The sequence below is a fragment of the Gossypium raimondii genome, chromosome 2 (genome assembly GCF_025698545.1).
Source record: "Gossypium raimondii isolate GPD5lz chromosome 2, ASM2569854v1, whole genome shotgun sequence".
NCBI lineage: Eukaryota > Viridiplantae > Streptophyta > Magnoliopsida > Malvales > Malvaceae > Gossypium > Gossypium raimondii.
This window is the reverse complement of record NC_068566.1, coordinates 957,242-970,460: the sequence shown is the minus strand read 5'-3', so window position 1 is coordinate 970,460 and position 13,219 is coordinate 957,242. Positions and strand designations below refer to the sequence as shown.

The window sequence follows — 13,219 nt, the reverse complement described above, 5'->3', positions numbered from 1 at the left end:
GGGGGTCGAATTTCACCATTTTAATAGATTATATTTTTATAATTTTTAAAAGATTTAATCAAATTTTTATCATTTTTAGGGGGGCCAAAGTACAATTTTACCTTTACTAATTTAAAATTTTAAAAATTTTAAAGGACTTAAATGGAAAAATTTTTATTTTAGAGGAACCGAGGCCCTGCTAGCCCCTACGTGATTTTATAAGTTTTAATCTCACCATGTGTGTTTTTCATAGATTTATTCTCCATTTAATTTTTAATATATATTTTATGTACAAGTAGTTGAAAAGACAAAAATATCCTACAATAATATTTATTAGGTGTTTTAAAATTTGTTTTTAATATTTTTCCTGGTCGAATTGATATTAATGTTGACTTGTAAGATCAAACACTTAAATATATATTAGAAATTCTATCACATTCAGATATGCGTGAAACTACGTATTTAGAAAACGAAGGTTTGTTAAAAAACATACAATAAATAATGAAACATATTGTTTCAAACTAAATATAATAACACGTGAAATATCATAATAAAATTAAAATGTATAAAAAGCATTAAAATAAAACTTTAGTTAAGTGGTAAATTTTAAATAAAAATATTAAAGTTTCATCGAATAATATAATTTATTGTAAATACGAAAAGATATTTTTATAATTTTTAATTAAATAGATGTCGATTAACTTGTAACATCAACTTAATTAGAGCTTTAAATAATAATATAAATATTAACCGCACCAAATTTATTAATCATCATAATTGACTCGAAAACTATCGGTTAAATCAATTTGAACTAACCTTTACTTATTTCCCATTTATATTCATAAAAATATAAATATGATAATCCAAATATATAAAAAAAAATTAAGAACATACTCTCTATATATATGTGCACTCACTCCCAAATCATAAGTATCATAAATCTCAAATCTCTTTGGCAAGCATGCTTTGAAATGTTGAATAGCCATAGCCATTTAGCAAACATGCATGTTTGTCTTTTCTCCATTTCTTCATTCATATAAGTAACAGTTAATCACCCACACAATAATAAATTATTCATCCAATTGATATCAAACTTTTTTATTTTTGATAAATCTTTTAACATTATAATAACCCAACAAGATTTTGTATCACTAGAGTTAATCTAAATCTGTCCATTGGTCGGGTCAGGTTGAGTTATAATAAAATTTTAGACTCGTTTGATAAGTTTAGTCTGAAAATTAAACTTAAAATTTTATCCAAGCCCAACTTGAATAAAATGCTAAAATTCAAGTCCGACCTGATCCGCCTATATTAATTTTTTTATATAATTTGAAAATAAATTATATACTTAAATAACATTAAGATAGGTGTAACTTAACAAACAAATACCTCTAAAATAGTAGCAAAGTTAATAATAAAATAAGAGTTATACAATATTCAAACAATAATAACAAAATAGTATAACATGATAGTGAAATAGCAACAAAACAGTGAGAAAATAGTAGATTTCTTTTCTTTTTACAAATTCTAATCGGGTCTAGTCCGATCTGAGTAAAAAAAGCCTTACTTGAGCCTCGATCTATTTTTAAACGGACTTTATTTTTTATTTAAGATTATCCTTCGAGCCTATTTACTCAAATACTCCCACCCGATCCCATGGACAAATTTAAATTACTCTATTGATGTTGAGTTAGTTTTATTTTATTAATTTTAATTGTCTACAGGCCGAAGCATAGTGGAGAATGACCAATGAAACAGTAAAGGCTGCTATTTCACGGGGAAAAAGAAAAGTAAAGTAATTTTGACTAGCATTTAAAAAAAAAGGCTGTTATTTATCTTCTTTTAATAGTCTTTCTTGTCTTTCTTTATTGACATGCCGACTTTCATCCATATATCGTTAATGATAAATCTAACAAATAATCAACTTTCTTCTATGTCAAACTTTTCTTAAAATAAAAATATTGGATTACATTATATTTTATTTTGATTATTATTTGTTATTTTCTTTGAATTTTGTTACTTTTACTTTTATTTGGTTGAAATTTTTATTTTATTAAATTTCGCTATTTAATTTTATTTAAAATAATTTGAAGAAAAAACTAAAATTATTATTTTATTTAATATTTAACAATAAAAATAAAATTTACCTTTTTATCTTATGATATATGTATTCTTATTTTTCAAGTTTTTATTTCATTGAATAAAAATTTTAATTTAATTTATTAAATTTTAATATTTATTAGTTTCTAAAGTTACATATGTTTTTCTTTGGGTTCACTATCGCTCGCTTTTTTTTCTCTCTCACCAACTTTTTCTTTCTTTCTTTACATTCGCTCTACATATTTTCTCTCTTTTTCAGTTTACAAATCTATTTTGTAGGTATCTTTGTTGTTTTCACAACTTGTGATGGATAGATGACGATGCATGTCGTTCGCTAAAAGTCCACTGGCCACCAGTAGTTTTTCTTAGAAAGTGGGTGGCTCTTCGTCAACTTATTAATCTGTTTTTGTTTAAAGAATATTTCAGAATAATAAATGATTTCACGAGTCGATTTGGACTCGTGTTGTCTTAAGTTTTATATATTTGTTTGTTTGTTTTCTATTGTTTAATAAGTCTTCAGTTTTAGTTTTTTCTGCTCTTGTAGCACGATTTTTAGTCTTACTTAAGCATGTAATCTTAATTTTACAAGTGATTTTAGATATGGTTTTGTTGTTGTCCTTTATAGTTTGGTGAACGCTCGATTCTTTTGTCGATTTTTGCTTCCCGCTTTGGACCATCCACTGCTAATTTCCTTATCGTGTTAAGTGCTTGCAATCACTCCAAATATGTCGTGCTTAAGTTGTGACAAAGCCAATTGTCAACATGTCATGATGTTCTATTGATGCTGAGGTTAAAGCTTTTGTTGTATTGATAGAGCTTATCCTTTATTATCTACAACGAGTATTTGTTATTTTTTTTCCTGAATTGTCTGGTTCCATTCATTGAATTAATTAATGAATTTACCTTTCAAAAAAAATACATATATTGCACGTGATTTTATGTATTATAATTTAATTAATTTTTAAATGTTTTTAATTACGACAATCATCAGTGTAAAATAACATATTTGTATATTTATATAATTAAAACATTATTTAAAATAATAAACATAAATAACATTTTTATTCAATTCAAAAATTATATTTTAACTCAGTTATATCTTAGAAAGTAAATAGAAAATATTCCCAATAATGAATAAATCATAGAATAAAAATAATGAATAAAATCATATATAAATGTTAATTTTGAATGATTTAAGTATTAAATATTTAAACAATTAATGGTGGATAAAATGAAAATTAAAATATTGAAATGTAACAATTTATAGAATTATAACTACTACTTTTTATTCACAATTTTTTTAATTGACACAATATTAAGCTTTCTTGTGGATTCGGATTTTACTAAAATATTATAAGCCTTTGATAAACATAAAATTTTTATTTAATAAATTATTCTCATCAAATTCACATAAACATAAAATGTGAATTAGTTTATATTTTTAAATAGCTTTACTTTAGGTAAATATATTTATTTTAATAATAAAATAAAGGGCTTTTACGAGTAAAAATCATAGATTAAGAGCTTATTTAACTACAAAAATAGGTTGAGGGCTTGTTTATTAAATAAAAAAGTGAGTTGAAGGGGAATAAAAGGAAAATAATAAATAAGGAGGGCTTAGAAGGCAATTAGCCACGTTTCAACTTTAGTGCCGCCACAAATTCACTTTCAAAATTCAAAATGGTAAATTTTCATGTCAGGTCCTTGAAACTTTAGATTATTACATTTTATTAACTTAAAATCCTATAAAATGTTTTAAATCAATAAAATATATATTATGAAAATTTCAAATTTTATTTTATTTATATTACATAATTTCTTAGATTTGTATAAGATGAACAAAATTTTCAAAATTTTCAAAATAAATCTAATTGTTATCGATTATCAAATTAATTAATTAATTAATTAAGTGTTTTGATAAATTTAAGTTTCTTGTTTATTAATTTTTTAAGATTAATGAAAATTTTAAAACTTTAAGATACAAAATTTCATAAAATTTTGATTGTCATCTATTATCAAATTAATTAATTAGGTTTTTTATAAATTTGAATTTCTTACTTATTAAATTGTTAAGATTAATGAAAAATTAAAACTTTAGGATAAAAATTTCATAAAACTTTAACTTTTATCCATTATCAAATTAATTCATTAACAAAGTGTTTTGATAAAATTAATTTTCTTAATTATAAATCAATAATAAAATTATATTTGTAATATTATTAATAAAATATATGAATTACATGATTATTATTAATAAAGAGTTTTGTCAATTATTTAAATATTAACTAATTATTTTAAATTATATTATTTTATATTTATATTTAGATGTTAATTTAGTAACATATCATAGAAAAAGCATTTTTGTCGATTCAGAATTTTTCTAAACTCGTGTTCTCATATATACTATCGATAAGTTAAATTATTGTTAACTATTAAAATAAAATATTTGAAATTTTTATTAAATTTTATTTTCAAATCATCAAAATTAATATTGAGCAGTAAAATCTAATTAAAAACGAAGTTGGTGGCGAAATTTAATAAAATTCAAAGCTTTGTAGTAAATTTCAATCACATAAGAGTTTAATGACAAATTTACTTATATTTTTCAAAATATAACGACAAATATCAATGAAAACAAAGTATAGTGACAAAATTCAATATTCACCTATCGTATGATGGTAAATTTGCACTTAACCCAAAAATATTTATGTCGAATTATTTAGATACGGGTTTAGAATTTTATTAAAAATTTTATCTAACATTTAGGTAAAATTATGGTTTTGATCTTTGTTAAAATTTTAGAATTTAACCCATGTATTTCAATTTGGCATAATTTAGCCCTTTATTTTCATAATGCAATTGTTAATCTAAATAATTAATGCATTTAATTTTAATTTTGTCAAACTTTGTTGTTAGTTCAAATACTATAAGTAAGTGTGGATTTAATTCCTATACTTTTAATCTGGTCATTTTAATCATTTTGCCTTTTGAATTTTAAAATTTCGGTATTGACTAAACAATAGTTGTTAAATTCGTTAAGTTGTGCTACTTTCAAAATCTTATCTAGAAAACATTGTGTATTATGTCAACTTCTTTTTTCACATATTACTCATAAAAATTAAGGCAATTAATAGTTTTAATATTATTGTTTGCGTCAAGATTGAAATTTAAAATTCCAAAAAGTATAATAACTAAGAGCGATGGAATTGGAGAATATAGACTAGGAGTGGGTTTGGATGGGCGATTGGGTGCGGTGCGATGCGTTTAGTTTACTTTTTGTCTCACGCTACAGTATCTAATCTCATCGCTACCGCTGTTTTTACACTAACCGCAAATAAACACACCGCCCATCCAAACCCACCCTAGACCTATAACTATGCATAGTAAATGATTGATAACATATTTTAACCTAATTGATTCGACTATTACTATTTAAGTCAAAACTGAAATTTTAAAATTCGAAAAAGTAGAGAAACTAAAATCAACAACATGAAAACAATCCTTCCAACACATGACTTTGACATAATTTTTTTTATGTATTGGAAGGGGGTGCATTTAAAAATTCATTTTAGTATAAATTATTTTATAAAATAAAACTGATATTATAATTGGATCTAGTTAACATGAAATATAGTACTACTAATTAAAATAGTGTTTTTTTATATAAAATGCAATAATCATAATTTTTTGTGCAAAATGCAAATAAATAAATTCCGGTATATTACTAGGATGATTTACCTCTTAAAACGATATTATTAAGAAAAATAATTTCAAACTTTGAATATAAAGCGCAACCGGATATAAACCTAACTCTCATATCCCAAATTAAATAAAAGCATATGCTGCTAAGACTTCCAATTTCTTGCCATTAGAGAAGGAGATTATCAATCAATATAGAGATCTCTCGGCTTCATCAAGGCCAAACATAATCTTCCTTCTCAAAATTGAAAAGACATTTTAAATGCATTACTTCAACTCAATTCAATATTATCCGTAATGACGGATCTTAACATTAATTTTTAAAATTTAATTAAAAAATCAAAAAAAATCAAATTACTTAACAAAAATTTCAAAATTCTTGAAAAGGCTTAATCGAAATTTATAAAAATTTTGAAAGATTTAAATGTCAATTTTTCAAATTTTTAAAGGAGTCGATCCAGCCCCTATAAGGACCCCCTTGATTACTAGTTTCCCACCCAAAATATAAGGCATTAATTAAGGGGAAAAACAATAAGTAAAAAATAAAAATGTGTTTTCTTTCTTTTCTTTGTGATATTTAGATGATAGGGTTGTATATCTATATAATATGATTAATGTTTATTGATGTGATATTTTAGAATAAGTTTTATGCATGTCAACACGTACTCTATTTGTAGATTTAACACGTGTTTATGCGGTCTCATGCGCGACTTCATATGTAACCTCGTAGGGAAGTATGGGTACCCCTTGTGCAAACACTTAACATCATGCGAACTTGGTATGTGAGCTCAACATGCGAACTATCCGACCTAGACCCATTCGAGTTGCAGATCGATAATAGTAAGTATCGTAACAAAATAATAATAAAAATCAGATAATACAGGTAATGGCCCCTTTCTCTCAAACCATAATTCTAACAACAAAACAAAATGCCAATGAGGTCCGGATAATGATGGTAATTTACCCAGAAAAATTAGACGTTTGTTAGTTAGTGGTGGTTTCATATCAGACCCGTCCACGGATCAGGTGCGCTTCTTGGTTCAGTAGGCCCAACCTGCCTCAAGTTGGGTTTGAGTTTTTGTTTTTAAATCGATTTTGTCAGATTTAAATTTAAATTAAATAATTTTAAAAAATTATCCAATTAATTTTAAAATATATAAATATTAATTACTTTTTAATATTTTATATGTTAAAATAATAAAGTAAATTTTGACTGAGTTTTTAGAATTAAAATACAGTCTAGTCCATGAATATGTCTATTTCATTTAAAGGTGTCTCGAATCGTACAAAACTAGGGTCATTTCTATGTATGGCAGTAATAGTTGTCTATGTTTGGTTTGATTCAAAACATAAATTTAATTTTTGTCAAAAAAATTATTCTATTTCGTTTATATTTATAAACAATTAATTTAAACTTATTTTTGTTTTTTATTTTTAATATATGTTACTTTTATTTAATATTTAATAATTATATATATTTCTTTATCTAATGTTTTAGACATATTTTTTAAAATTTATCATATTTTTAATATTTACATTAAAATATCAAATATTTATTTTCACATCTTATAAATTATATAATATATCAATATAAAAGAAAAATAATATAATATAAATATTGAAATACAGGCCGAGCATAGATTTTAATTATTAGATCTCAATCTCGGTTGGCTTCCTAATAAGAATAAAGGAATTAAGGAAGGTTAAATTCTTCTAGTAGTCCTTATACTATGAATAAGTTATAGATTTAGTCTTTATACTTTAATTTAGTAATTTATCTTTGTAGTTTTGAAATTTGAAATTTGAAATTTCAGTCATAATAAAGTGGTAACTACTAAACTCATTAAAATTTGCTATTTCTAAAATTTTATATGACACATATTATCATATGTGTAATGTCGTACTACTATTTTCATTTATTACTAAAAACTAGCTAATGAATCTAACAATTGTTGTTTTGCGTTAAGATTGAAATTTTAAAATTTGCAAAACATAGGTACTAAGAATGATCACAATGGAGTTAACCTAAGTGTTAGCGTTGTTGCTTACCAAGTGCCCTGTATGTTGTAAGGCTTGGACTCAAACCCTACCAAGCGTAAATCCTCAAATCTCACATTGTCCGTCTCCACGAGGCTCTCCCAATTTATTGAACTTGTCGTCTTTTCCCGCAACCTTAGGCATTAGGCCTCTCAACAAAGTCGAACAACAAAACCCTGATCGAGAATAATATTAATCCGTTGAGAAGTTTATCAGAATCTTATAGGCGACACTTTGAATTTTAACAAAATTAATTAATCATTTAACTGCTAATGTTTGGGTCAAATGTGAGATTTTAAAATTCAAAGAGTATAAGAACCAAAATCGATGAATCTAAAAAGTACAAATAACTAAAATTAACCAAATTAAAACATAGGGATAACTTAAAAGGGTTAATAACAAAATTTCACCTTAAATGAACCATAGGAAGTGACGAACTGTGGCTGATAACGAAAGTTCTTTGGAATAAATAGAGGCGGGTGTTTCCGTATTCTTTCGTTTTTTTTTCATAGCTTATCCAAGCAGCATCCCTAAGAAACCGGAGCTTGTAACAAAAAGTGTGAAGAACAAAAGCACACACACCAATATGGCTGCTGCAGAATCATGTTTTAAGGTTCGTTTCACTGTTTCTTATTAACCTTTTCAATTATTTTCACCTAAAAAAAATGCTTCATAGATTAAACCAAAAATGGCAAAAACACCTTTATAGATATATATATATATATATATATATATATCGGTGAAAGCATTAATAAAAACAAAAAAAATAAACACTTGAGTTTTTCATTTTCAATGTAACAGAGCTCAAAGCATAATGTTTATGAAAAAAGAATTTAGCTTTGAAAATGGGTTTGCTTTGTATTCTTCTTTTAATTGATTTTGATGGACAGATAATATTGGGTTCTTCATCAATGGCTCGGCAACGGATTTTAGCTGAAATGGGTTATGAGTTTACAATCATGGTATGTTGCTGTTAACTTTGAAGTTATTGCCATATTTAAACAAGTTTCTTACTAAAGGACAAAAAAATGGGTTGTTAATTCTGCTTTAATGGATTTAAAGAAATCATTTGAGGGGGGTTTTGATAAATTTCCCCTTTTTGTTAGAAATTTTTTAAGTAACTATGTGATTTAGACTGCAGATATTGATGAGAAAAGTATAAGAAAAGAAAAGCCAGAAGATTTGGTGACAGCTCTGGCTGAGGCAAAGGTGTGTTTGCTTTGCTTTGTTTTGTTTTGTTTTGTTCTTTTAACTATCAAGTGTCTCGGCTTAGCCGATAGCCCTAGGGGTTCATACATGGAGGTAAGTTCGGTATTGTTCCGGTCAGGGTTTTGTTTTTCGATTCAGCCGAATGCCCTGACGGGTTTATAGAGCAAGAATACCTCTATTGCAAACTAAAGAGTTTGTGCACGGATTGAGCTGACCCCATGACCTATGGTTTGTTGGCATTTACAAGAAGAACGCTATCACTTGAGCTAGTTGTTGAGAGTATCATGAAGGCTCTTGTACTAGGAGTCGGACTGTGTTTTGCTCTTTCTACTAAAAACATGAGTAAATTACTTATTGTACATTAAATCAAAGAGTAAACTAGTTCTTTTGTTAAAACCTCCATCTATTCTGCAGTTAAAATTTGGCCCTATACGTCAACATGAGGTATACTTAACACGTCATGTATTATTGTATAGTTATTCTGTTAGCCACACCAGTTTTTTGAGTAGAGGGGCAAAATACAATCTGACTTCTAGTAACGAGGCCTCCATGATACTTTTACCCTTTAGGAGTTCACAGACCGGGGTACATCAACTACTATTTTCTTTGATTTTGTGATTTGGTTTTATTTGTTAGGGACCTAAATCAGTGGTCTACACTTTACATCAGTAGATGATGAATCTCTTCATTTCATTCAGATGGCTTATGAGTTATAATGGTTGAATTGTTATAATTTCGTTTTCTAGGCAAATGCCATCATGGCAAGGCTTCAGCACACTGATATACTCGAGAACGTTGCTTGCCCCACGTTGCTAATTACCGCCGATACGGTATTCTTTGAGCCAATTCTTATTCGATATTGAAACATTCAGTTGGTTTTTATTTACTTAACAATTGCAGCAATAATCGTCATGCTCTTAGTATTTGATAATAACGACCGCCAGCTTCACCGGCATCCCGGTAATGCAAATTCATGTCGTGTCTGTTGTCCTAGTACTATAACGTATAGCGGCACGACAAGTTCATGACAACTGGATCATCTTGTTCCTATTTGCTTATCCTGAATCAGCTAAGACGCTTGTTCGAGCCGGTATGGTTCGATGAGAACTTGCTTTTGCTCTGTTCTTGATTGATAACAATATAAGCCGAACAGCCCGATACCTGAGCTGGTATGCTTCATTAGTGGCAAAGGGAGTAACGCTGAAGATTTATCGAATGCGGTTATTGTCGCTTTTACGTTAGCCCAAACATTGTTTGTTTCATAGATTGTTGTTTTCTTGGATTCCTTATCTGGTTCTAAATCGGTGTTTTTCGTGTTTATCAGAACTTATGCGGATTGTTTATGCAGGTAGTGGTCTATAAAGGGACAATCAGAGAAAAACCGTGCAACGAAGACGAAGCACGGGAGTTTATCAAAGGTTTGTTTAACGTTCTTAATGGTGATGTCTTACGAGATGAACCGGATTTAGATGTCATGTACGATTGCAGGGTATTCCGGGGGCCATGCAGCAGTGGTTGGATCCGTTCTCGTGACTAACCTTAATTCTGGAGCTAGCAAAGGTGGATGGGAAACTGCAGAGGTACAACTTATTTCCTGATATCATTAGCTTCTCCGTTCGGTCTGAATCTACTAAATCCTGACGCCGAACTCAATAAGACTAGATTTTGTTTTACAGGTTTACTTCCACGACATACCTAACGAAGTGATCGATAGCCTGGTAAAAATCCGTATGAACATGTCATAACTCGATTTTCTTTTCTTGAGCTATGCTTTTCTTTTCCCACCTGATTTGAGTCCCATTCGATATTGAACCGAGCTTATAGATTGATGAGGGAATCCCATTCAAGGTTGCTGGTGGTCTAATGCTTGAACATCCTCTAACGTTACCATTTGTTGATGCCGTGGTGAGCTTTGTTTTTTTCCGTTGCTTTATTGCATTATCTTTCTATATTTTGTGCGAGACATAACGTAAAATGAAGTTATATTGATAAATATCGGTCCATACCTTAATATTCTGCCATTATGATGCATCTATATTTCTGGATTATATATAATTTTATTGTTGCGGATCATTTTGGGTTATTCGGATTAACCAATCAAGTTTTAAAGATCCAGTCATCTCGAGTTTATGTCATTTTTTATTATTTGTTCATATCATTTGGATTTGTGTCATTCCAGGTTTGGGTTGTTTACTTTTTTGCTCAAATCGAGTTAACTTGAGTTTAAATCTGAATTAGTCGCAGCGGATTTTCGAAATCAAGTCGAGTTTATTTCAAATCATTCATCTAAAATAGTTTATCTTTTCATATTTTAAAATTTTAGGGTAATTTTCAGTTATTTGAGTTTACTAGTCAAGTTTTTCAGATCATTTGCTAGGTCTGGGTTGTTTGCTTTTTTTCTCAAATCGGGCTGGCTTGAGTTTAAATGCAAATTAATCGAAACAGATTTTTGAATTCAGTTCAAGTTTATTTCAAATAACTTGGTGAGTTAGATTGTATTCTGTTTCTTTTACTCAAAATATGGGCAAATTGGCCCTTGTACATTAAATCAAATAGCAAACTGATCGTTCTGTTAAAAATTTCATCTATTTCTATTGTTAAAAACCGATCTTTATACGTCAACATGACATACACATGGCATGTCACATGTTACTCTATGGTTATTTCATCAGACACGCTAGTTTTTAACCGTACAAATAAATGAAATTTTTAACAAAAAAGACTAAATTGTTCTTTGATCTAATATATAGAGTTTAATTTACTCATTTTTTTTAATGAAGGGACAAAAAGCAATCTAAATATTATTACAAGGATCTTTACGATACTGTTACCCAAATAACTCATCTAAAATAGCATAGTTTTATGTTTTAAAATTTTAGAGTAATTATGAGTTATTTTAGTTTACTTTTCAAAGGTCATCTTTTGTTTAAATCATCTATGATTATTTGTACGGATCATTATGGGTTTATGTCATTTTAAATTTCGAGATATTTTAAGTTCGTGGGTTTATGTCATTTTAAATTTCGAGATATTTTAAGTTCGTGTACAAGGTTTAGATTGGTTTTTTTTTTTGAGCACATTAAACTAAATTTGAGTTTGAATATGAATTAATAAAAAAAAATCGGATTAGAGTGAAATTTATTTCAAATAAATCATCTTAAATATCATGGGTGTTATTGGCAGATAGGGGCGACTGATACTGTGATGGGACTATCTATATCTCTCACTGAAAAACTTATAGAGGAGGCTCTACGTCAACCGGGTTCATCGCCGAGAGTTCAAAATATGAGCTGACAGCTATGGATACTGCTCTTCAAGAGAGATTTTTGGCAACGTAAAAGAATTTGTATTAACGGTTGAATTATTTTTTATTATTTCTACTTAAAAATGGCTTAAAGAGTAAATTAATTATTTTATTAAAAACTCTATTTAATTCTACTGTTGAAATTTGGTTTTGTACGTTAAAATATTGTGCGTCAGGTGTAATTGCTTAATTATTCTATTAGTCATATTAGTTTTAACAATAAAATAAATTAATTTTTTAACGAAAAGACTAACTTACTATTTAATCTAACGTATAAAGACTGATTTGCTTATTTTTAGTAAATGGAGCAAAATGTAATCTAACTTTTAGTATAAGAGATTCTATGGTACTTTTTCTAGATTGTTTTTAAGGCGAAAATATTTGTCAAGTCCTTCTATTATAATAATTAGATTAAATTAGTCTATTTATTATTAAATTGATCAATTTATCCTCTTTACTATTAAAGAAGGTTTAAATATGTCATGGGTCCTTGTACTTTTTAAAATTTGAAATTTAGTCTTTTATTTTTAAATTTCAAAATTAAGGTCTAACTATTAACATGTTAAAATTATTTTGTTAAATTCGGATTAAGTACGTCATTTTTTAGTTACATTGCTATTAAGTCAAAAAATTTTAAAATGTCGCGTCAATAAATTTAACAAAGAAAACTAATAGTGTTAATTAGAGATGAAATTTGAAATATGAAAAGAGATTAATAAATTCTAAATTTGAGAAGAGTACAAGGACCTATAACATATTTTAATCTAAAAAGAATTAAATAAGATCAATTTTAACAGAGTTAATATTTACGGTTTAAAAACGACATGAAAATTATTATTTATTTGTAATCAATTTTTAATGAAAGGCTATAAAAACTTTAAAAATGTTAAA

General features: G+C 27.5%; 1 protein-coding gene and 1 long non-coding RNA gene across 5 annotated transcripts; both read left to right on the top strand.

Moving 5' to 3' along the window:
* The first annotated feature begins 1,699 nt into the window (after positions 1-1,699).
* Positions 1,700-2,701, top strand: LOC105789766 (uncharacterized). The gene is made up of 2 exons (XR_001132295.2): positions 1,700-1,769; positions 2,359-2,701. It is a non-coding gene; the product is annotated as an uncharacterized LOC105789766 (long non-coding RNA).
* A 5,594-nt stretch (positions 2,702-8,295) lies between these two features.
* LOC105787534 (uncharacterized) lies at positions 8,296-12,471 on the top strand. 4 transcript variants are annotated; one of them, XR_008191272.1, is made up of 9 exons: positions 8,296-8,428; positions 8,706-8,777; positions 8,950-9,024; positions 9,771-9,854; positions 10,373-10,442; positions 10,513-10,604; positions 10,687-10,742; positions 10,849-10,929; positions 12,208-12,275. XR_008191272.1 is itself a non-coding variant. In XM_012613965.2 (9 exons), exons 1-9 carry the CDS (start codon positions 8,402-8,404, stop codon positions 12,316-12,318), a joined length of 654 nt encoding a protein of 217 aa, XP_012469419.1. In that variant the 5' UTR covers positions 8,296-8,401; the 3' UTR covers positions 12,319-12,471. The 4 variants fall into 4 exon arrangements, 1 of the variants encoding a protein (XP_012469419.1); XR_008191274.1 differs by having other exon boundaries at positions 10,687-10,752; positions 12,208-12,270; XR_008191271.1 differs by having other exon boundaries at positions 10,701-10,752; positions 12,208-12,263.
* Positions 12,472-13,219: the final 748 nt, after the last annotated feature.

Coding starts and splice junctions, on each gene's coding strand:
- LOC105787534 (XM_012613965.2), top strand. CDS start 8,402: ATGGCTGCTGCAGAATCATGTTTTAAG. Junction 9,025..9,770: donor CAGCTCTGGCTGAGGCAAAG/GTGTGTTTGCTT, acceptor TTCGTTTTCTAG/GCAAATGCCATCATGGCAAG. Junction 9,855..10,372: donor TGCTAATTACCGCCGATACG/GTATTCTTTGAG, acceptor TTGTTTATGCAG/GTAGTGGTCTATAAAGGGAC.